This window comes from Nomascus leucogenys, chromosome 5, assembly GCF_006542625.1.
Source record: "Nomascus leucogenys isolate Asia chromosome 5, Asia_NLE_v1, whole genome shotgun sequence".
Classification (NCBI taxonomy): Eukaryota; Metazoa; Chordata; class Mammalia; order Primates; family Hylobatidae; genus Nomascus; species Nomascus leucogenys.
The window spans coordinates 16,754,312-16,778,873 of NC_044385.1; the positions used below are offsets into that span (position 1 = coordinate 16,754,312).

At 41.0% G+C, this 24,562-nt stretch overlaps 2 protein-coding genes across 2 annotated transcripts; one reads left to right on the forward strand and one right to left on the reverse strand.

Moving 5' to 3' along the window:
- Positions 1-230: 230 nt before the first annotated feature.
- Positions 231-17,757, reverse strand: SPRTN (SprT-like N-terminal domain). Its single transcript, XM_012506610.2, has 5 exons — positions 17,140-17,757; positions 15,872-15,971; positions 7,334-7,462; positions 3,697-3,964; positions 231-2,648 (listed from the first exon to the last, which is right to left on the reverse strand). Exons 1-5 carry the CDS (start codon positions 17,358-17,360, stop codon positions 1,915-1,917), a joined length of 1,452 nt encoding a protein of 483 aa, XP_012362064.1. The 5' UTR covers positions 17,361-17,757; the 3' UTR covers positions 231-1,914.
- Positions 17,758-17,875: 118 nt separating this feature from the next.
- EXOC8 (exocyst complex component 8) lies at positions 17,876-23,180 on the forward strand. Its single transcript, XM_003267260.3, has one exon. The coding sequence runs from the start codon at positions 17,997-17,999 to the stop codon at positions 20,172-20,174; it is 2,178 nt and encodes a 725-aa protein (XP_003267308.2). The 5' UTR covers positions 17,876-17,996; the 3' UTR covers positions 20,175-23,180.
- The last annotated feature ends 1,382 nt before the right edge of the window (positions 23,181-24,562 follow it).

The following is a 24,562-nucleotide window of genomic DNA, read 5'->3' on the forward strand; positions in this document are numbered from 1 at the left end:
GTCATAGCACTCAGCAAACTCTAAGGAGATTAATGTGCATTTGTTTTACTCCCCAACTATGCTGTAAAGCTCCTTGAGGGCATGGACCATCTTAGCTACTTCACAGCCCCAGAACCTTGTGTGGTTTTGGCTCAGGAAACATTTAATTACACATAATTTGTTACATTTATTTAGAGAAAATGATCCTCTATGAAAATATAACTATATATTGAACATAATATACATTTTAATACCTATTTATAAATATTTATTAAAATGTTTTAACTTAATGCTTTAAGGAATATCAAAACTTGTGAACAGCCAACCAGTCTAAAATGAAAAGGGCTGGTAACAGTGTTATGAATGGTGAACAACTAAAACTCTAATACATTGCTGGCAGGAGAGTAAACTGGCAGAATTTATTAAAGCTAAACAGAAATATACCCCATGACTCAGCAATTCCATTTCTGTATATATACCCAACAGAAAAGATACGAATGTTCTTAGCAGCATTATGCTTAACAGCCCCAAACTGGAAATAATTCAAATGTCCATTAACATTAGAACGGATGAATAAATTCTAGTATATTCATACAAATGCAAGAGCAATGAAAATGAACTCCTGCTACACATAGGAACAAAGATACTACTTTATAAAATTCAAAAATAATCTGCGATGATGGGGTGAAAACAGTGGGGACCTCTGGAGGTGGTGAGGGTTATGGGTATCAACTGGGAACAGACACCTATAGGAAGCCTTCCATGGCAATGGAAGTGTTCTCTAACTTGATCCGGGTAGTAGTTACACAGGTGAACACTGTAAAAGTTTACCCAGCTGTGCACTTAAGAGTTATGCACCTGTATTACAACAAAGTGAAGGAAAACTGCAACAAGAAAAAAGAAAACTTGTTAACAACTGTGTTAGGGCTATGCCAACAGCATGTACAGCCACAAGACAAAAGGCAAACTGATAAAAGTCTCTTTGTCCTTTCCCTATAACATGGAAAATATTTTTTTTAAAAAAGATTACTTTAAATGCACAAATGGTATTCCTTGTATTATAATGGTTTAAACTTGGCTTAAAGTTCAAAATACTATTTCCAGATAACTTTCCACTGTTACATAAACTAGGCAACTTTGTTATGTTTATGTTATACGTTATCAGTTACTTACCAGCACAGAATTTTAACCACTCTGCTAAATTTTGAGAAAACAGCTAAACTCAATATAAAATTTGGCCTACAGAATTATAGTGGCTATTGGTTACTAAAAATATTCCAAAAGAAATTACTTATTTTACTATATTCTATATTCTTTAACTTAAAATCTGCTGCCACCGTTTAGTAAAAGTGGGACAAATAAAATTATTTAAAATATAGAAAATACAGTTCCTGTTAAGATTTTGCAAACAAAAAAAATTAATAAATAATACAGTTTGAGTACTCAAACAATACACTTTGTAGTCTAGATTGTGGTTTTGGTCAGTATGTCTGACACTATGAAGATTTACATCAGTTCAGGGAATGAGTTCTAATACTATTAATAAAGAAATAGTCAATATAACCAAATACCTGACAGGATTCCCCATATGAATATTTTTTAGGAAAGTATACAAATAAAAAGATTAACAGATTTTTAAAATCCTTAAGAGCAAGAAAGAACAAAAGTACCTAAATATTATACATGACAGGCAGAACCTGGGTTACAGTATACCTAAGGCAAGAGTGAATGTAGCACCCTGAGACATAAAACATCTTAAAATTACAATCTTATATATGTATATATAAAATAGGACATTTTCTATTGGTTATGTGAACTAGATTATAACCTACAAATCTTAGTATTAACCAGAACTTCCTGATTGGCTGACATAGCACATTAGTGAGGTAATACAGGTGGTACTTGAGACTTTGAAATCTTTTTCAAAGACTTTCTTCAGCTTTTGACTTTGATGCTGTCACCTTCAAGGCACCAGTCCAAGTGCTCATTAATCTGAGACTCCAAAACTTCATTCTGACAAACTGGGCAATTAACCATTTTGCTCTGGTTGCATGAACTGCTGGAATTTTGAGCTGTGGTTGTACTACACTTTGGATCATTACCACTGCTTTTCATTTGCTCTCTCTTGATAAAAAAATTGTTAAAAAGAGTCTTATCTTCTAGCCTCGGTCGTTTATTTGGGAATGTATCTTCAGACCCACTCACATCCCGGGATGGCATCACAGATGCTGATTCCATTACTTTTAAAGAATTTCTTAGGGATATCTTAGAAGATGAAACCCTTCTTTGAGAACTAGAAGAGACTGAGTTTTTAGGGATGTTGCCAGCTGTTACACTTGGAGATCCATTCACACCTCTGAAAGCCTTTTGGTTGGCAACTGATGCTCTGGGAAAATAGTCGCTTAGAACATTTTGGTGACTATTACTAACAGCAGGGGAGACCAGATGAGAATTTTTACTTGAACCATTCTGTTCAAATTTCACCTTGATTTTAGAATTAGGTCTTACAGCATTTGCTGAATGGTTTTGATTTAAAAGACCTTGGGTTTTATTAATGGCATGTGAAGCGATCAGTTTCCCAGGTGAAGGTAAATTGCTTGTTTCTCCTAGAACATATCCTTTCCCACTAAAAGGGATTACCAGCTGGGCCTCACCTCTGCTGCGTTTATCTGCAAAAACAGCAAAGATTTTTATGTAAGTGCCTCAATTCAAAAGAAATACAGTAACAAACATTAAACTAATGTACAGTTTTCTCAAAATGAAGAAATAATATTTTATTCTATCTTACATCCATGCAATCCTATTAATGGGAGAAGGGCAATCTTCAGAATTCAGGAGTTCTGATATTGAGAGAATATAAAGGATAAAAAAAAATTCTCTCATATTTAAATAAAGAATCTTATCATGCCAAAGACCAGTAACAAGGCAACATTTACCTTGAAAATTGCTTAGTGTCCTTTATGTGTAATTCCAGGAGGGAAAATCTGCTGCCTCATTCTTATCTTTCCTTCTACTCACGAAAATGAAGATACGGTCTTTCCGTATCAATTCATCTATAGCTCCTTCACTCAATAATTAAAGATTTGGGAAATATAACCTATGTTCTTGGGTTCTACCACATCAAATCAACAACTTCCCAAGGGAAGAAGCATCTTCAGTAACTCTGAACTTCACAGGAAAAGGGTAAATCTTGAAGATGAAGTACTGGCAAGTATATGTCATATCCTTTTCCCATTCTTTGAATGAACATACATACATCAATAGAAGTCACTTGGATAGAATCCAACTGATAGGAAGGGGTGTAGTTAGGACGTATATTCCGGGCATTGTTACTTGAATTATTGTTTTTATTTTGACAATCTTTTTGCCTTCTGTTTCCTAATAACTCAGTGAGTCAAGATAGGGAAAGGAACTTTACCTCAAATATCAGAGATTGAGTTTTGTTTCTTTGAATAAAAAGAAACTGAAAAAAGTTAATAAAAATAAAAATATCAGTGGAAACTATTCCTACTTTTACTTACTTCTGTACAGAGCAAAGTCTATTTTCCCACCATCATTTCATGGACAATGGGATTTTTTCCTTAAGTCTACACTTGAAGACTTTTACACCAGAAACGATCCTTAAGTTTATCTTAATACCACTTCTCTGAAGGACAGTATTGTCTTCACATGGTAGCTACGGTCACATAAAAATCAGAAGAATATACACGAAGGTACCTTTATTCTCTGCGGCTGATACTGGTTGCTTTCCTAGTTTTGTCTTTCCTTTGCCTTTTTTTGAGTAATTCTCTGGTTCCTTGATTTTTATGTAAGTGCCTCCACAGGTTTTCTGGTGCTCAGCCCACCAATAGTCATGAGCAGAGGGTTCCCTGTTAGTAGCTCGTTTGACATAGCCGTAATACGGTGGCCTGCGCTGGCATGGCCCATTGCAGCGCCACCAGTGTCGCCGATACTCATCTACCTCATCATGAAAAGTATGGTATACCTGAGTGGAGAGAGAATTTTTAGTATTCAATAAGCAGGTTAACAACTGCAAGAAAACAATGTACATAAGCAGTCTTTTTTTTTTTTTTTAATTTTTGAAACTTTGTTTCCCAGAGCTTTCTGAAAAGTTCTATTTTGGGAGAGAAAGCAACTATATTTAGTTTCTGTTCAAAAGTTGATTTTAATGGGAAACAGCAGCAGTTAATACTTCATAAACTGTGTAAAGATAGATGCACGTGGGATTAGGGGACAAAAAAATCTTTTAAAAACAAAACCACAGAAAATCTTCATGAACACTAGAAGTTTCAGAAATCAAATTTGTAAATGATCAAAAATTAGGATAAAGATAAGATTTTATGTAATACCATACTAAAATAAGAATCATTCCCACTGCTAAATTGAAGTTTTCCCTATAAGTAACAATAGCAAAGGGTTCTAAAGGACTAAACTACTCCCTATAAATGCCTGACCCTAACAACACAAATATCTTACCCAATGAAGCTTCTGCTAAGCTTGCTCTCCACATTCTCCAAGTTCTGTGCTTATGTCTCTGTAATAAGCCTCATGAGGTACCATTTTATCTGTTTATAAATATTTCTATTACCAGACTGAAAAGTTCTCCAGGATCTGAATGTTTTAATTTTTTGTGTCCCTAGTGGCTAATATAGTGCTTTTGGCACCAAGAAGGTGCTCAGTCAGAAAAGCATCATTCATTGAGTCAAATAAAATTATCTGAAGTGTGCTTTTCAGGCCTTAAGTAGGATGCCTTCTTTTTCACCCTCTAGACAAAAATCCTATTTAGAACCCAAGCAGAAAACAGGTAAGGGAAAAGATCTGACTGAAAAGAGGGTCAGCCCTCCCAGCATGGTGGCACTGAGGACTATAGAGCACCATTTGAAATGACTCCTAAATGACTATGGGCACTTTATTCTTCTGCCTTCTCAGTGGAACTCTCTGTGTAAGAGTGAGAAGCATCTATATGTAAGATTTTGGTGTTTTACCAAAGACATTTAGCTTTCTAATAAATTCCCCTTGTGGAAAAGAATGCTAAGCTTTCCATAACTCTATAGATAGTTTTAAACTATCGCTGCATCCTAAGCAAAAAATCTCTATTTGGTAAGCATGCAAAGAATGCACATTATATTAAATGCAGAACGGACTGAAGGACATAGGTTTTAAGGCAAAGCAGCATGGGAAACCACGCACTCTATTATGTTCAGAACACTTCATTCATTACCAAAAAAGACAGGCAAATGGATCTGTTTTGTTTGTTTGTTTTGTGACATGGACTTGCTCTGTTTGCCCAGGCTGGAGTGAGGTGGCATGATCTGGGCTCACTGCAACCTCCGCCTCCCAGGCTCAAGTGATCCTTCCACCTCTGCCTCTCGAGTAGCCGCGACTACAGGCGTGAGCTACCACGCTTGGCTAATTTTTGAATTTTTTTGTGGAAACAAGGTCTCACTATATTGCCCAGCCTGATCTCAAACTCCTGGGCTCAAGTGATCCTCCCACTTCGGCCTCCCAAAGTGCTGGGATTACAGGCGTGAGCCACCACACCCAGCCTGGATCTGTTTTGCTTCCAATTCCTGTAACTCCTAAAGCTTGGGAATGTGACTTTTAACAATGTTGTCACTAAAATAAAATTACTCCTACAATGTAGATACCCTGCGGAGTTCCTTATAACAGGATGTAACCTGTAAAAGCAAGGAGTGTTCACTCCTTACAACCTCTCCTAAATAAAAACACACAGATATCTAAGATAAAAGAACAGATACTCTTCCAACTGAACAATGGGACGTATACAAGGGCTTTGCTTAAAGTATAAGTTCTGGTTAAGAAACAATGTATTTTATACAAGCAACTCTACAATTCTCTTGCTAACCTGGATTTTATGTCTGATTTTTTTAAAAACTGCAAGACATTTTCCTAATGTTGAAGTAACTGTGTCTAATAATGAAATGAGGTCTTTAGAAAATTAAAACTGATAGCTAGAAAACAGTAGTAATACATGGAGAGGCCAGGCATGGTAGCTCATGTCTATAATCCCACCACTTTGGAAGGCTGAGATGGGAGGATCACTTGAACCCATGAGTTCAAGACCAGCCTGGGCAACATGGTGAGACCCTGTCTCTAAAAAAAAAAAAAAATTTTTTTTTTAATTAGCTTGATATGGTGGCACACATCTGTAGCCCCAGCTACTCAGGAGGCTGAGGTGGGAGGATCACTTAAGCCCAGGAGGTTGAATCTGCAGTGGGCTATGAATGCACCACTGCATCCAGCCTGGGCAACAGAGTAAGACCTTATCTTAAATAAATAAATAAACAAAACATGGCGGTTGAGCACTGTTCATTTTCTATCACACTGGATTTTGTTGCCTTTTAAAGGAAGGAAATACCAAACATAAGAAATAATTTAATCTATCCTATTAATATTCAATTCAGTACATTATACATCTTATACAGATGTATTATCAAGATGGGCAAGACCTACCCTGCGTTCAAAAGTATGAAAGTAGCATAAAAAATTGTAATAGCTTAAATATCTGCTGAGGATTCAAAAGAGGGAGAAATGAGATGCCACTGGAACGATGAAAAGCATTCGGACACAAAACAGAGCAGTGGCACGCCTTAGGGAAGCTACACCTGAGGAAAGGCGGGGAGGTCAAAAGTGCAGTTAAAGAAACAGGACACAGGCAGCAGAGTTGGAGGCAGTAAAAAAGGAACAACGTTATTTAATAAAACGAATACAATAAAATGAATATTTAATTAGTGTCAGATTGGGCTAAAATGTTTTGATGTGCTTTCTCCTTTAATCCTTTCTCCTCACAAGGATCCAATAGATAGGTATTGTTACTACTGTCATTTGCCATGGGTAAAAAATGAGGCATAGAAAAGTTAATAATTGGTGGAGCCAGGATTTGAATCCAAGCAGCCTGACACCTCCAGCTTTTTGAACCTGAGGCTTTGCCATCTCCTACAATGCCATACAGAGATATGAATCAAAGAAGAATTCTGATGAGGGAATGACATCTGCAATGGTAGCAGGATATAGGATGGACTAAAGAAGACAATAATAAGGAAACAAAGTTAAGAGATCATTATGATTCCAGAAGAGAGGTACTGCAGGCCTGAATTATCTATGTGTAAAATGTTGACTCAGAAGAGGTCAGAGGCCTCAGGGATATCACTGGCTCTGCTGCCATTCCACCATGTAGTCCCAGACAAGCCAATTCGCTTCTCTAGGCCTCTCGTTCGCTGTGGAAAATCCTCAGAGATATTTGTTTCTACCTAGTTCTCTACTTTTAATTAAATCTCAGGAGTTATTGAATAAACAACTACTAAATATCATAAATATATATGGCTTTCTATACCGTTATATTGGCTCCAGTCAGGCTGTTGATGCGATGCATATGTTTACAAAATTCTGGACCATGCCCTTCTCGATCTTTGTCATTATTAGTGACAAATAAATAGGCATGTATCATTTCATGCAGGAGGGTCTGGAACATAAAATAATCAAATTATTTTTAGAGTTTGTATGACACTTTGGAAAATATACATTTTCTTATTCTATCTGGAGTCTTACCTTTTCTGTATCACAGGCTTCCTTCAGAACTGATAAAACTCATTCTAGGCCGGGTGCAGTGGCTCACACCTGTAATCCCAACACTTTGGGAGGCAAAGGTGGGAGGATTGCTTGAGCCCAGGGGTTCGAGACCAACCTGGGCAACATGGCAAAACCCTGTCTCTACAAAAAAATACAAAAATTAGCCAGGTGTGGTGGTGCATGCCTGTAATCCCAGCCACACTCAGGAGGCTGAGGTGGGAGGATCCTCTGAGCCTGGGGAGGCTGAGGCTGCCACTGCAGCTGTGATTGTGCCACTGCACTCCAGCCTGGGTGACAGAATGAGACACTGTCTCACAAAAACAAAACAACAACAACAAAAAACCCACCTCATTCTATAAAAATTATATAAGCACACATTCACAAAACATTGCATACGAGTTGAGCGTCCCAACTCTGAAAACCAAAATGCTCCAAAATCAGAAACTTTTCAGCAATGACATGACACTCAAAAGGAAATGCTCATTGGAGCATTGCGAATTTTCAGATTTGGGATGCTCCACCTGTAAGAATAACACAAATATTCCAAAATCCAAATAAACCTGAAATCCAAGACACTTCTAGTCCCAGGCATTTCAGAGAAGGGGTACTCAAATTTGCGTAACATCTGAAGCTCTGAAAATCACAGGTTAAGAACTCCCTGTTCTAGGAAGACCTTTTAAACTATAAATCAAAATCCATAAAACTCAATGAATTGAACTACATAAAAACTTTAAAATTCTTTTTTTTTTTTTTTTGAGACAGGATCTTACTCTGTCGCCCAGGCTGGAGTACAGTGACTCAATCTCTGCTCACGGCAACCTCTGCCTCCTGGGTCCACGTGATTCTCGTGCCTCAGCCTCCTGAGTAGCTGGCATTACAGGCACGTGCCACCATGCCTGGCTAACTTTTGTATTTTAGTAGAGATGGGGTTTGGCCATATTGGCCAGGATGGTCTTAAACTCCTGACCTCAAGCAATCTGCCCGCCTCAGCCTCCCAAAGTGCTGGGATTATAGGCATCAGCCACTGCACCCAGATAAAACTTTAAAATTCTATAGGAAAAAAACACCAAGTAAAAAGATAAACTCAGAAAAATGTATGTATAACTCTTATCACAGGCTATTCCTAATATACAAGGTAATGTCAACAGGGAATGACAACCCAATTTCAAAATGGGCAAAGACCATGGAGTTCACAGACGTATAAATGACCCACAAACAAATGAAAAAACGCCCAACTTCCGGATCACGAGGTCAAGAGATTGAGACCATCCTGCTCAACATGGTGAAACCCTGTCTCTACTAAATACAAAAAAAAAAAAAAAAAAAAAATTAGCCGGGCATAGTTGTGCCCGCCTGTAGTCCGAGCAGTATACTCAGGAGGCTGAGGCAGGGGAATTGCTTGAATCTGGGAGGCAGAGGTTGCAGTGAGCCGAGAATGCACCACTGCACTCCAGCTTGATGACAGAGCAAGATTCCGTCTCAAAAAAAAAAAAGAAAAGAAAAAATGCCCAAATTTATTTATAAAAAGAGAAATGCGAATTAATACTACACTAGGATGGTCAGGCGTGGTGGCTCATGCCTGTAATCCCAGCACTTTGGGAGGCTGAGGTGGGAGGATTGCTTGAGGCCAGGAGTTCAAAACCAGCCTGGTAACATAGTGAGACCTTGTCTCTACAAAAAAATAAAAATAAAAATAAAACAATTAGCTGTGCATCTGTAGTCCTAGCTACTCAGGAGGCGGAGATGGGAGGATCGCTTGAGGCCACAAATTCAAGGTTGCAGTCAGCTATGATTACCTCCAGCCTGGACAACCCAGCAAGACCCTGTCTCGAAAAAAAAAAAAAAAACCCACAAAAACCCAACACTACACTAGGATGTTATTGATTGCTTATCAAGATTGGTAAAACTCCTAAAGTTTGACACCATTAGTAAAGCTAAGGGAAAATAAACATTCCTATATACTGTTGGTGGGAGTGCAATTCTCCTATGGAAAATTTGGTAGCATCTAACAAAATTACAAATGCATTTGTCTTCTGAGAGAGCAATACCTAGACTAGCATGCAAGGTCATATGTACAAGGTGTATTCACTGTGACACTGCTTATAATAGCAAAAGATGAGAAATAACTCCAGTGTTTTATACATCCATATAATGGAATTCTATGCAGCCATAAAAAAGAATGAGAAGGATCTATATGAAATGATTTGGAGAAAGCTATACAGCATATTCATGAAAAAGACAGGGGGCCAGGCACGGTGGCTCACGCCTGTAATCCCCGCACTTTGGGAGGCCAAGGCAGGCGGATCACCCGAGGTCAGGAGTTCAAGACCAGCCTGGTCAACATGGTTAAAACCCCATCTCTACTAAATACACAAAAATTAGCCAGGCATGGTGGCAGGCGCCTGTAATCCCAGCTACTCAGGAGGCTGAGGCAGAGGCAGGAGAATCACCTGAACCTGGGAGGCAGAGGTTGCAGTGAGCCAAGATCATGCCATTGCACTCCAGCCTGGGCAACAACAACAACAACAAAAAAGAAAGAAAAGAAAAAGGCAAAGTACAGAAGAGTGTACATAATATTTTGTGTAAGAAAAATTTTGTGTGGTGGGGAGGAGGAATAAAAATGAATAGAAATATTTGCAAAACAGAAGAATGAAAGAGTAAAAAGAAACTAACAGTTCCTACAGCAAGTAAGGAGTTCAAGATAGAGGAGGACATTGAACAAGACATCTTTGTGTATAGCTTTCTACAGTTTTTGGGTTTTGATTCAGAGATCATGAAAACTTTAAAACAAACACTAATACCTACTGCTCATTCCACACCAAAGATGCACAAGTTTCTGTGCAAAATTAACAAAAGCATTTAAGATTGCTGGGGTTTGGGCCGGGCGCGGTGGCTCACGCTTGTAATCCCAGCACTTTGGGAGGCCGAGGCGGGCGGATCACGAGGTCAGGAGATCAAGACCATGGTGAAACCCCGTCTCTACTAAACATACAAAAAATTAGCTGGGCGTGGTGGTGGGCGCCTGTAGTCCCAGCTACTTGGAAAGGCTGAGGCAGAATGGCGTGAACCTGGGAGGCGGAGCTTGCAGTGAGCCGAGATCGCGCCACTGCACTCAAGCCTGGGCGACAGAGTGAGACTCCGTCTCAACAAAACAAAAAAAAAAAAGATTGCTGGGGTTTTTGCTCTAAAAAATATAATTTTTTTAAGCCAAAATCATAAAGATCTTCAAAGACATACCTTTTTCATGATCCTCCATAATTTTTTTAAAAAAGAATTTCCATCAGAAGAACTAGATTGTCATTAATGAATTTTAGTCTTATAAAATTATGCTGAACAGAAAAATGAGAGAATCAAACATTTTAACTTGGTCATTCATATATCCCTCTAAAAATTATCAACTGTATCTCTTAAAAGGAACTTTATTTATTTATCTTATTATTTCTCAGAGACGGGGTCTCACTTTTTCACCCAGACTGGAGTGCAGTGGCACGATTATATTTCACTGCAGCCTCAAATTCCTGGCATCAAGTGATCCCTCTATCTCAGCCTCCTGAGCAGCTGGGATTACAGGCACATACCACCACACCTGGCTAATTTTTTTCAATTTTTTGTACAGACAAGGTCTCACCATCTTACCCAGACAGGTCAGCTCCTGGGCTCAAGCAATCTATCTATCTGATTACATGCATGAGCCACTGTACCCAGCCAGAACTTTATTTTTCAAGTAAATGCCACTCAACGAAGAAGACTCAAATTCAAGAAAGGTACTGCAAATGTTTCTCAACATTCTAAATCAGAGTAATGATAAAGAACTATTCTTGGACAGGCGCGGTGGCTCACGCTTGTAATCCTAGCACTTTGGGAGGCCGAGGCGGGCGGATCACGAGGTCAGGAGATCGAGACCACGGTGAAACCCCGTCTCTACTAAAAATATAAAAAATTAGCCGGGCGTGGTGGCGGGCGCCTGTAGTCCCAGCTACTCGGAGAGGCTGAGGCAGGAGAATGGCGTGAACCCAGGAGGCGGAGCTTGCAGTGAGCCGAGATTGCGCCACTGCACTCCAACCTGGGTGACAGAGTGAGACTCTGTCTCAAAAAAAAAAAAAAAAAAAAAAAAGAACTATTCTCATAAAGGAGAAACAAATTTAGGTTCCTGATTTCTGGTTCAATTTAATTAAACATTAAAAACATCTTGAAAATGGTACTGAACATTTTTTTAAATCTTTTTCCACATTTAGTCTTAATTCAAGGATCTATACAACACAGTCCCAAAATACCTCTGTTTTCCATGACTGTTCTATCTGGTCAAAATGAACTACCTCTAGTCCTAAATATGCCCCCAGTTGTCTGAACTCACTTTTGTTCACATTATTCCCACTCTTTCTGCCAAGAGTAGCCTCCTTTCCTATCTCTGCTTGTCAAAGGTACAATTCGTCCTTTAATGCTCACCTCTGCATGTTTTAATCAGCAGGAGTGATGAGTTGAATGGTAAAGGGGACAGAACAAGAGCCTTAGAGTCAGGGAAACTGGAACCTAAACCCACGATCATATGCATGAGACCTGGGACAGGTTCCAAATGGCTCCTCATCCCTAAAATGGGATATCCTCATTTTGCATGGCTGTGGTAAAGACTACGTTTAGTCCAAAGTCTGACACACAATAGGTGCTCAATAGTGAGCAGTAGGAGTGGTGATAGTAGTAACAAAACGTACAGTTATAAAGCTTTTCTTGACCTCCTCAACCAGATAAAGTCTGTTTCTTTTCTGAACCCCCTTCACTATGATTTAGTTAACTACAGTCGTGCCTCACTTGACAGTGATATGTTCTGAAAAATCCATTGTTAGGCAATTTTGTCATTGTGCAAACATCTTAAGAGTGTACTTACACAAAGCTAGATGGTATAGCCTATGCTATATATATACACACGCACACCTAGGCTATAGAGTATATGTACCTAGACTAGAGAGTAGAGCCTGCTGCTCCTAGGCAACAAACCTGTACAGGATGTTACTGTACTGAATGCCGTAGGCAAGTGCAACACAATGGTAAATATTTGTGCAACTAAATATAAAGAAGAAAAAAGGTACAATAAAAATATGGTCTTGGCCAGGCATGGTGGCTCACGCCTGTAATCCCAGCACTTTGGGAGGCCAAGGCGGGCGGATCACGAGGTCAGGAGATCGAGACCATCCTGGCTAACACGAAGAAACCCCGTCTCTACTAAAAAAATACAAAAAATTGGCCTGGCACGTGGTGGTGGGCACCTGTAGTCCCAGCTATGCGGGAGGCTGATGCAGGAGAATGGCCTGAACCCGGGAGGCAGAGCTTGCAGTGAGTGGAGATGCGCCACTGCACTCCAGCCTGGGCAACAGAGCGAGACTCCGTCTCAAAAAAATAAAATAAAATAAAATAAAATAAAATAAAAATATGGTCTTGGCTGGGCGCGGTGGCTCATACCTGTAATCCCATTCACTTTGGGAGGCTGAGGCAGAAGGATCACCTGGGGTCAAGAGTTTGAGAACAGCCTGGCCAACATGGTGAAACCCTGCCTCTACTAAAAATACAAAAATTAGCCGGGTGTGGTGGCGCAAACCTTTAACTGCAGCTACTTGGGAGGCTGAGGTAGGAGGATCCCTTGAACCAGGGAGGCAGAGGCTGCAGTGAGCCCAGATCATGTCATTGCACTCCAGCCTGGGCAACAAGAGCAAAACTCCATCTCAAAAAACAAAAAATAAAAATAAATAAATAAAAACATGGTCTTACAATCTTATGGGACCACTGTTATATATGGGGCCCGTCATTGACGAAAACGTCATTTTGTAACTTTCTGCCAACAGGAAACGCTCACTTGATACCATTATACATTCCCCATTCTCTTCTCACCCACTACTTAAAAACATTTTTTTCTCATGTGTTTATGTAATCATTTACCCAATAAATATTCATTAAGCAACTCTTCCAGTTAGGGCTCCTTGTGAGGCTGATTTGGTTAATCATGCTGTTCAACTTTTTAAAATGTGTATTTTTTTTTCTGCTTATTCATTGGGTTACTAAGAAGGTTGTGTTAACATTCTGCAAGTATGAGGCTGGGCATCGTGGCTGACACCTGTAATCCCAGCACTTTGGGAGGCTGAGGTGGGAGGACTGCTTGGGCCCAGGAGGTTGAGGCTGTAGTGAGACAGGGTCTTGCTCTGTCACCCCAGGCTGTAGTGCCGTGGTGTGATCTCGGCTCACTGTAACCTCCACCTCATGAGTTCATGCGATTCTTGTGTGTCAGCCTCCTGAGTAGCTGGGACTACAGGTGTGTGTCACCACACCCAGCTAATTTTTGTATTTTTAGTAGTGACGGGGTTTCACCATGTTGGTCAGGCTGGTCTCGAACTCCTGACCTCAAGTGATCCACCTGTCTCAGCTTCCCAAAGTGCTGGGATTATGGGCGTGAGCCACCGCACCCAGCCTGATTGTACATTCTTTTTGCTTCTGCTAATTTATGCCTCATAAAATTTAAAGTTATGTTATTACTTTTAGGGACATTATGTATTGTTGTTTAATAGATTATTTTATTATTATAAAATATCCCACTTTTCCTCTAGTAAAACTTCTTCCCTTGAAGTCTTTATTCTGATACTAATATTGGTTGAACATCCCTAATTTGACAATCCAAAATCTGAAATGCTCGAAAATCCAAAACTTTTTGAGCATTTACAAGATGCTTAAAGGTTATGTTCTAAGGAAATGCTTACTAAAGCCATTTCAGATTCGGGACTTTTGGATTAGGGAAGCTCAACCAGTAAGTATAATGCAAATATTCCAAATTAAAAAAAAAAATCTGAAATCTGAAACACTTCTGGTCCTACTTTGGATAATGAGTACTCAACCTTATAGCTGCAATAGTTTTCTGCTGTTAAGTGTCTGGATGATTACTTTTCCTCATTCTTTTAAACTTAAAATAAGTGTGTCTTTACTGTAAGCATGTCTCTTTTAATCTAGCATGCCATTCCATGTATTTAATGGAGTGTTTAGTCCATTTACATTTATTGATATTTTGTTTACACCTACCTTTCTCTTTATCATCTGAGCTTTGTTCTTTTTCATTAATCAAGTATTTCTACTGTACCATTTTACATTTAGTAGCTACTTTTTAAACTGTGGTAAAAAAATTCACAAGATTCCCCATCTTACCCATTTTTATGTGTACAGTTCAGTGTTGAGTATATTCACACTGTTATGTAATCCATTGCCTTTTATTATCCTTAAAAACAGCATCTCTCATCTCCAAGCATGCTTTAACATGCTTCCCACCCCATGCTGAGAAACTACCACTGTGCTCTTTTGTACAGATAATTCTTTCTTTCTTTTTTTTTTTTTTTTTGAGACAGAGTTTCGCTCTTGTTGCCCAGGCTGGAATGGAATGGCACAGTCTTGGCTCACTGCAACCTCCCTCTCCCGGGTTCAAGAGATTCTCCTGCCTCAGCTCCCACTGCTCCATTCTGCTAGCAGAAGTTAAGTACCAGCTCTAAATGTGAAGCATGCCCTCACACTGGTTTCTGCTGCCAGCTCAGCTAGGTGTCCTGAGAGCACAGCAGTGTTGCAGCCCAACTGAGGAGAATCAAAATTTGTGTTTCTCAACAGGAACATCTGGATCCTGTTTTCTCTGCTTATAAATAAGTAACTTAATCCAGTTACTTAACCTCTCTGAACCTTAATTTCTTTACTCATAAAAATGAAAACAGCAACACATGAACATAAACAGGGCTGTTGTAAAATCAAAACAGATAATATACCTAGAAGACTTTTTTTTTTTTTTTGAGACAGAGTCTCACTCTGTCACCCAGGCTGGTGTGCAGTGGTGCAATCGTGGCTCATTGCAAGCTCTGCCTCCTCCGTTCATGCCATTCTGCTGCCTCAGCCTCCTGAGTAGCTGGGACTACAGGCACCCGCCACCACACCCGGCTAATTTTTTGTATTTTTTTTTTTTAGTAGAGACGGGGTTTCACCGTGTTGGCTAGGATGTTCTCTGTCTTCTGACCTCGTGATCCACCCGCCTCGGCCTCCCAAAGTGCTGGGATTACAGGTGTGAGCCACTGCGCCCGGCCCCTAGAAGCCATTTTTTTTTTTTTTTTAAAACTATGAAGCACTGTAAAAAACATAAGGTGTTCATTATTGTTTGCCCCATAATTCAAGTTTGCACTGAGGGCAAAGTGACTTTTTTTAAAGATACATAAAGGCGAATTCACAGCAGTCTAAATCAATGACAAGTATTTGTAAATGACTGAGCTGGGAAGCAAGTTTACATGAAAAATACCTCTACAAGATCCTTTCTTGGTCTCAACTTCAAAAGGGGTTCGCTGAGACGGATGGAACACATTCCACCCTTCCCTTCATAGCTGCATATCCCAGCACACCTAGAAAACAATCACCATAAAAATGTGTTACATTGACCAAATATGCCCAAGTCCTTACACATTCTTGGGCAGTTTACACTAAGAGAACTCAGTTGGCAGATGGCTTTCTTGAAAGTATACCCCCTTGGTTAGCAGATACTTGTATTTCACCTAATTAATTAGTTACAACCCCTGCGGGCGACTCCCGCGAGGGCTCTGATCCCCGCCGGGCGAGGAAGGAAAGCAGCGCGCTCTTACCACCCTGCTTGAGAAGGTGGAAGGCTGCAGGCACCTGCTAGAGACGCCAGGACAGTACCTGGTGTACAACGGGGACCTAGTGGAATACGATGCGGACCACATGGCCCAACTGCAGCTCCCCTTGCCTTAGCTGGGCTGCAACAGCTCAAAGGCAATCCTATTCTGCTACTCCCAGTCTCCTTCCACAAATTACAGTTTGGTGTTATTAACAAGCAGATATCTCCAGTAGCATATCTCCAAAATCATAACAGACGCCTGTATAAAGGAGATTGGTACTTTAAACACAATTTAATATCATATCTTAATTTGTTTGACTGTAGGTTGTTTCCCATCAACTCAAAAACAAGCATGCTGGGATACAACTGTATCTTAAACTTAACCCTGTTCACGTGCAGGAGTAGATTATTATTTCAAATAGGGATTTCTCAAATTTAGCGTATAGAAAAAGAATCGTTTTAAAAGCATCACTGAAGATCCCCAATGCAACACACGAGCTCACTAAAGTGGGTTCCTAACGGGAATAGAGGAGGAGAACACACATCCTTTGGAGGTTACTCTGCGTCCTCAGCACTTTCTAAGATGCAGATTTGGTTGCTTCTCCCTTCTGGGTCCTTCAGCACTATCATAAGGCAAATCAGGAACTTGTAATTTTCAAGTTTAGTGAGATTCAAATAAAAATCTCTTTTCTTGTTATGGCCCTGAGTCCAACCGTGGTGGTGTGGTCTACACAGCTTTCTTATTGTTAGAGTGGGAGAAAAGGTAAGGAAGACAGAAATAACGCCAAGGCAGGAACTGCCAGGTCCAAAACCAGACCCCCCTCATTTAACGCCCCCTGGGACCGTCGGACTATAGAAAGGAGAGAAGACCAGGGCCGGGGGCTGCAGGACCGCTGCCAGTCCCGCCTCTTTCCCCAGCGGGGCTCGGAACTCACAGGGTCATTCGCACGCTCCACTTCACCTCGACGGCCTCCAGCTGGCCCCAGAAGAATTGGTCGTTAAACTGAACAAACAGTGCCTGCAAGTCCGGTGTGGGGTCCACCAACTCCCACGACGCATCCACTAGCGACAGGGACTCCTGGGCATGATCGCGCTCCGCCTCCTGCAAGTTCCACTCCTCCTGAAGCCGCAGTGCCAACATCAGGTCATCATCCATCGTTGCCAGGATCACAGGCGGGGTCCGCCGGCGTCAGGCTGGCTCCCGAGGTAGGCCGCGACCCCAAGCCGCCTAGCCGAGGACCAGGACTAACTCCTAGGAGATGCCGGCTCTCGAGACGGCCAGTCAATCCCGCGATAGTTCGCGGAAACGCGCTTGAGAACGAGAACGGAGCTTACCCCAAACGCCGAAGCCAAGATTCTAGGGCTTTAAAAAAAAGCAGCCAGCACGACACCTCCCAGTGGGCGCCGAACCTGGGCTCACAGGGCTCGGGCCCTACGAAGCTTTCAGGAAGCTAGTTCCAACCTTTACTCTTTGCCGGTTATTTCAAACCTCAACGTCACGCTCAGTGCATGCGCAGTACCGAAATTTCTCTCGGCCTCTCCCTCCCACTTCCGCAATAGCTCATCTTGCGCATGCGCTTTAACCGATGGCATTCCTGCGCAGGCGCAATGTCTGCGCTGGGCCTATTTGCGCAGGCGCAGTGTCTGGCGCTCAGACCCGGCGCAGGCGTACTCGTCTCGTTCCCATTCCTGCTTCCTCAGCCCAGGAGCTCGGCTGGCCTTGGGTGGGTCTAGACAGCCTCGGCGGCTGCGGCGTCGATACTGACAGTGAGTGCGTGAGACCCGGACGGAAATGGCGATGGCGATGTCGGACAGTGGGGCGAGCCGCCTGCGTCGGCAGCTGGAGTCAGGGGGTTTTGAGGCGCGGCTGTACGTGAAGCAGCTCTCGCAGCAGTCGGATGGGGACCGGGACCTCCAGGAGCACCGGCAGCGCATCCAGGCGCTGGCGGAGGAGACGGCGCAGAACCTGAAGCGCAACGTTTACCAGAACTACCGGCAGTTCATAGAGACGGCCCGCGAGATCTCCTACCTGGAGAGCGAGATGTACCAGCTCAGCCACTTGCTGACCGAGCAGAAAAGCAGCCTGGAGAGCATCCCGCTTACGTTGCTGCCTGCCGCAGCTGCCGCCGGAGCCGCCGCCGCCTCTGGAGGGGAGGAGGGAGTCGGTGGGGCGGGGGGCCGAGACCACCTCCGAGGCCAGGCTGGCTTTTTCTCCACCCCCGGGGGCGCCTCCCGCGACGGCTCCGGTCCGGGCGAGGAAGGAAAGCAGCGCACTCTCACCACCCTGCTTGAGAAGGTGGAAGGCTGCAGGCATCTGCTGGAGACGCCGGGACAGTACCTGGTGTACAATGGGGACCTAGTGGAATACGATGCGGACCACATGGCCCAACTGCAGCGGGTGCACGGCTTTCTCATGAACGATTGTTTGTTGGTGGCTACCTGGCTGCCTCAGCGGCGGGGGATGTATCGCTACAACGCTCTCTATTCCCTAGATGGTTTGGCCGTAGTCAATGTCAAGGACAACCCGCCCATGAAGGACATGTTCAAGCTGCTTATGTTCCCCGAGAGCCGTATTTTCCAGGCCGAAAATGCTAAAATCAAACGAGAGTGGCTGGAAGTGCTGGAGGACACCAAGAGAGCCCTCAGTGAGAAAAGGCGAAGGGAGCAGGAGGAGGCAGCGGCCCCTCGAGGGCCACCCCAAGTGACTTCCAAGGCCACTAACCCATTTGAGGATGACGAAGAAGAAGAACCAGCTGTTCCTGAGGTAGAGGAAGAGAAGGTGGACCTCTCCATGGAATGGATCCAGGAGTTACCGGAAGACCTGGATGTCTGCATTGCGCAGAGAGACTTTGAAGGGGCCGTTGACCTGCTGGATAAATTGAACCATTACCTGGAAGATAAGCCTAGCCCACCTCCTGTAAAAGAACTAAGGGCCAAAGTGGAGGAGCGCGTTCGACAGCTCACTGAGGTGCTAGTTTTCGAACTCTCCCCAGATCGTTCCCTGAGAGGTGGACCGAAGGCTACTCGCAGAGCAGTTTCCCAACTGATCCGGCTGGGCCAGTGCACGAAGGCCTGTGAGCTATTTTTGAGAAACAGGGCAGCCGCTGTTCATACTGCAATTCGTCAGCTTCGCATTGAAGGTGCCACTTTACTCTATATTCATAAGCTGTGCCATGTCTTCTTTACCAGCCTTCTCGAGACTGCAAGAGAATTTGAGATCGATTTTGCAGGCACTGACAGCGGCTGCTACTCTGCCTTTGTGGTCTGGGCAAGATCAGCCATGGGCATGTTCGTGGATGCTTTTAGCAAGCAGGTGTTTGATAGTAAGGAGAGCCTCTCTACAGCAGCTGAGTGTGTAAAAGTGGCTAAGGAGCATTGCCAGCAACTGGGTGATATCGGACTGGACCTCACCTTCATCATCCATGCCCTTCTGGTGAAAGACATCCAAGGGGCCTTGCACAGTTACAAAGAAATCATCATTGAAGCCACTAAACATCGCAACTCTGAAGAGATGTGGAGGAGGATGAACTTGATGACGCCAGAAGCCCTGGGTAAGCTCAAAGAAGAGATGAAAAGTTGTGGGGTAAGTAACTTTGAGCAGTACACAGGGGATGACTGCTGGGTGAACCTAAGTTACACAGTGGTTGCTTTCACCAAACAGACCATGGGCTTCTTAGAAGAGGCCCTGAAGCTGTATTTCCCAGAGCTGCACATGGTACTTTTGGAGAGCCTGGTGGAAATCATTTTGGTTGCTGTTCAGCATGTGGATTATAGTCTTCGATGTGAGCAGGATCCAGAGAAGAAAGCTTTTATCAGACAGAATGCATCCTTTTTATATGAAACAGTCCTCCCTGTGGTGGAGAAAAGGTTTGAAGAAGGTGTGGGGAAACCTGCCAAGCAACTCCAAGATCTGAGGAATGCATCTAGACTTATTCGTGTGAATCCTGAAAGTACAGCATCAGTGGTCTAATGCCTGGGTCTGTTTATATGTATATATATATATAGAGAGAGAGAGAGCTTATATATTATTTATATTTATATTAAGTTGTATTAGCATACTCTTTATAGTTTCAAACACAACTTGAAAATTAAAAGTGTCCTCTTAAAAATACAAAAATCAAAAAGAGGAAAAGAAGTTAAATTAAGCCCAAATAACAAAAATACTGGAATTATTAAAACATATAGTATGCTAGCTATCCTTTTAAATTATGCTAATTCTCTTTTGAAATTATGGTCACACTATACACTATAGCATTTCAGTTTTATCCTTTGATAAAACACTTTTCTTTTCTTTTCTTTTTTTTTTTTTTGAGACAGGGTCTCACCCTGTTGCGCAGGCTGAAGTGCACTGGCAAAGTCTCGACTCATTGCAGCCTTGACCTCCCGGGCCCAGGCAATCCTCCCACCTCAGCCTCCCATGTAGCAGGAACCACAGACAGGCACCACCATACCCAGCTAATTTTTGTATTTTTTGTAGAGATGGGGTTTCACCATGTTGCCCAGGCTAGTCTTTTCTTTTTTTTCCCACAGTATATATTATACAGCAGAGTCATAATATCTATAAATACATAGAGTTTAAGTATGTTGTGGAAAGTTTCCCAGTTAACTAAAATGTTAGGTTTCCTAATGGGTTATAAAACACCCTGCCTCATATATTTCTCCTCAAAACGTTGGACTATTTGGGAAAAGGAAAAGCATTGGGAAAATTGGTTTTAGGGTAAGTTTTAGTCAAAAGAATTCTTTCTTGAAACTAGCTGGTGTGTGGATTCAGATACTCTGATCCTGACAGAATCCAAGAGGAAGCTTTCATAAAAACAATTCAGCAAATATTTCTAATATAATTTGAATGGCTAATTTTCAGTTGCTAATTAGCAGCTTTGTAATACTTGATTTCGGAGCATTTACTTGGAAATCCTAAGGACTATAATAAAATTTTTCAACATATTTCTAAATTGTGTGAGTTTCCAGCTGTAGCTTTTGTCTTTGTCACATTTTAAAAAATAATAAGCAAGACACATTGGGGACTCTGGCAGCAGTTGCCAGGTTTTAGCTCCCACCGCTTCAGTATAAGATATAGCTGTCCCATCCTCCCCCATTCAGGGTAGGATATATAGTGACCCAGATTTCATGCAAATGGAAAAAAGGTTTTAACTGAAATATTTAGATTTCAGGGTCTAGATGGATGGGAAATCAGAAAAACATATGCAAATCTCAGTGTTCTCACTATGACTACTCTGAGCAGAGATTTGGTTTTGTTTCTTTTTGTAACAAAGTGAAAACAGGTGAGACAATGTGCCCAAAACAAAGGGAAGAAGAGAACCTTCTGTGACTCCTAAAATGTTCCATGCTGCATTTTTGTTTCATTTTTTGTTTTTCCTTGCTTTGTTTTTAAACATGAATATAATGCTTACTTCAAATTGTTTAGTAAAACAAAATAACTAAAGAAATACGAGCTTCCCAAGGTTTCTAAACTATCACTTCTATTGTATATTCTATAACGTTCCTTATACTTTGAGAGAAACTGCTTGCTGTGATCCATTTTGTCTCCAGCTTCTAGTGGTGGTTCTTGTCCATAAGCACCAAATTTGATGCCCATGATTTCAAAAGGTCATTTCTTTTATCTGAATGAAAGTGGTGGTACTAAGACTGTGAAAAATATGTGAAACCTAAAATAGTTGCCAAAGTGGCTCAGGGTTGTAAAATTCATTGACTTAATTATTCATGTGCCAGATCAACCCCTTTATTTTCTCTTTAGCTATGCATATTTAAAATATTGGAAAGTATCAGATTTACAGATTTTCTTTGACTAATTTTTTCACATAACTTTAGGATTTTCGAAAGTTATAACCATAACTGGATATCTTAGCTGAGCAAAGGCGGTTATAATTTGTCTTTTTAAGATCACTGGAAATTGTTAAAATTTTGTGATAATTATGATTATTCTGTGCCATTTACAGTTTCTAATACTATACTGTATGAAATATGTATAAATATATAATGCTGAGTCTGTGAAATGATACTTCTGAAATCAAAATTCCTCATAAGGCATGAAGTTGTAAAAACTTCATGTCTATAGTTAGATATTTAAATGGTTGCTTCTTCATAGAATTGTCTGCTTTTTAAAACTGGAAGTACAGGATTTTCTTCAGGTAAAATCTGTGTGTTCCAATTACAGTTGTAGCTGAAGGAAGTATGCTTTTGGTGAGTCAATTAGTATGGGAAGTTGACTAAAGACCCCCAGTGTTGTAACGTACCTTTGTACCCAGACAAAACAATTATGTTCCATTCCTCAAAGTGGAGTGGGCTTTCTTCTCTAATTCTTTTGTTCTATTAGACCCACGACAAGTTCTAAAAATTGAATGCAACGAGAGATTGTCCCAAAATATAATATATACTAAAATATACCACTTAAGCATTGATTGCCTTTTCTTGTTTGCTTCAAGAATATAAAACTTGTCACTTGAGCTTGGAATCATGGGCTTGACTGAATTAATTACTCTTGGGAAAAAAGATACCTTGTGGCACTAAGTCTCACTTTGATTAAAGCCTCATTTCACATAATTGCTAAAAACTCACTTTAATATACTACCTATAGTTTAATTATCGGCACTTGTATTTTGTAACTTGATATCTTACCTAGGATTGGGAATTTGGGACATGACATGTACTATAAAAGTCAGTCTATGTACATATGGCTTATTGATGTGCTGTGATATGAGGGAATCTGAAATGTTTCATAAAAATAAAGCTTAAAAATTGTCTTACACTGGATAAAAGTGATATTACGATATTATATCTATTGCTCTTTAGTTGGTATTCAATATTTTTATATTCTTGTTACTGAAATATTCTTTGAAGACCCTAGTTTTTTGTTTTATTTATATGGGGAGGATACTTAGGAAGCTGTTTGCTAAATTAAGTAATTGTTCTGCTTACTGTCAGAATTGTGAATAAATCAGATCTCAATTTTTAAAAATTCTCTTGAATGAAAATTTCAGAGGTACAAAATGGGAATTTATTCTAAAAAGTAGATTTTATACCATCTGCACATCTCTAAATAAAGAAAATAAAATGTAGGCCACAAGACCTAGGAACTAAATGACAAGGCTCGGCTTTTTTTTTTTTGAGAGGGAGTCTTCCCATATCGCCCAAGCTGGAGTGCAGTGGTGCAATCTCTGCTCGCTACAATCTCTGCCTCCTGGGTTCAAGCCATTCTCCTGTCTCAGCCTCCTGAGTAGCTGGGATTACAGGGGCCCACCACCATGCCCGGCTAATTTTTTTATTTTTAGTAGAGATGGGGTTTCACCATGTTGGCCAGGCTGGTCTTGAACTCCTGACCTCGGGTGATCCACCCGCCTCGGCCTCCCAAAGTGCTGAGATTACAGGTGTAAGCCACCATGCCTGGCCAGGCTTGCCCTTTTGAAAGTAATATGTATATACTGAGGAAACTACCACATATTTAAAAGTATTGAACGCTATGCTTCATATTGACTGTAATGTGGGAGTGCAGAAGAATTTTAATAATTTTAAACATACTTTGTCCTCTTAAGATGCTTAGAAATTGGAAAAAGTCAACAAATATAAGTGAGAGAATAATTAAATGCACAGCTGTGTACAGTGGGAATACCAAGAAGGAGGAGAGCAGTGTACTTTTAAGGAGTTAAGAAAGTTCTCATGGAATTGTTGGCATTTGAACTGGTCCTAGAAGAATGGACAAGACTTAAATGTGCAAAGAAAAAGGAAGAGTAGGACCTGAGCCCAAGGCATAGAAGTGGGAATGTGGGTGTCACAGGAAGATACCTTCCTGGATAGATTGCAGAGTTTGGAAAAGCGTAAATAAGCCACACTTGCCTACAGAGGAAGCTTCAATCCATATGCAATGTGCAGAAGAGTTAAAGTAAAAAGTCAAAGTCCTTATCTCCCAACAATCCCACTCACTAGAGATAACCACTAGTAAGAATTTTATGTACATATTTTTCCAGAAATTGGATCATACTCTGCATACAGTTCTGCATCTTGATTTTAGTCACTTAGCAGTTCAGTGTTTTTAAGACATCTCACATCAGTACCTCTAGCTGTACCTCACTGGGTTTTTCTTCTGTGATTGGGTAGTTGTCAATCACAGTGAATGAATATATCATAATTTTGCGTTTTCCAATTACTTGGTTGGCTTCAAGTTTTGGTGATTACAAAAAAAAAATTCTGAAAACCTATGCACATCCTCATATTTGCTTATGCGAATATATCTATGGGATGTATTTTTAGAAATTGCTCTGCCAAATTACATTTTAAATTTAAGCATTACCAATTGCTCATCAGGAGGGTTATATCATTTTAAGTTCTCTCCAACAGTATAGG

What these genes read in the sequence shown, in the direction of transcription:
- SPRTN (XM_012506610.2), bottom strand. Translation starts at nt 17,360, where the DNA reads ATGGATGATGACCTGATGTTGGCACTGCGGCTTCAGGAGGAGTGGAAC. An exon ending in TGGAGCGTGCGAATGACCCT is followed by an intron (nt 15,972 to 17,139) that starts GTGAGTTCCGAG and finishes ATTGTTTTCTAG; the next exon opens with GTGTGCTGGGATATGCAGCT. An exon ending in TGACTGGAGCCAATATAACG is followed by an intron (nt 3,965 to 7,333) that starts GTATAGAAAGCC and finishes CTCTCCACTCAG; the next exon opens with GTATACCATACTTTTCATGA.
- EXOC8 (XM_003267260.3), top strand. Translation starts at nt 17,997, where the DNA reads ATGGCGATGGCGATGTCGGACAGTGGGGCGAGCCGCCTGCGTCGGCAG.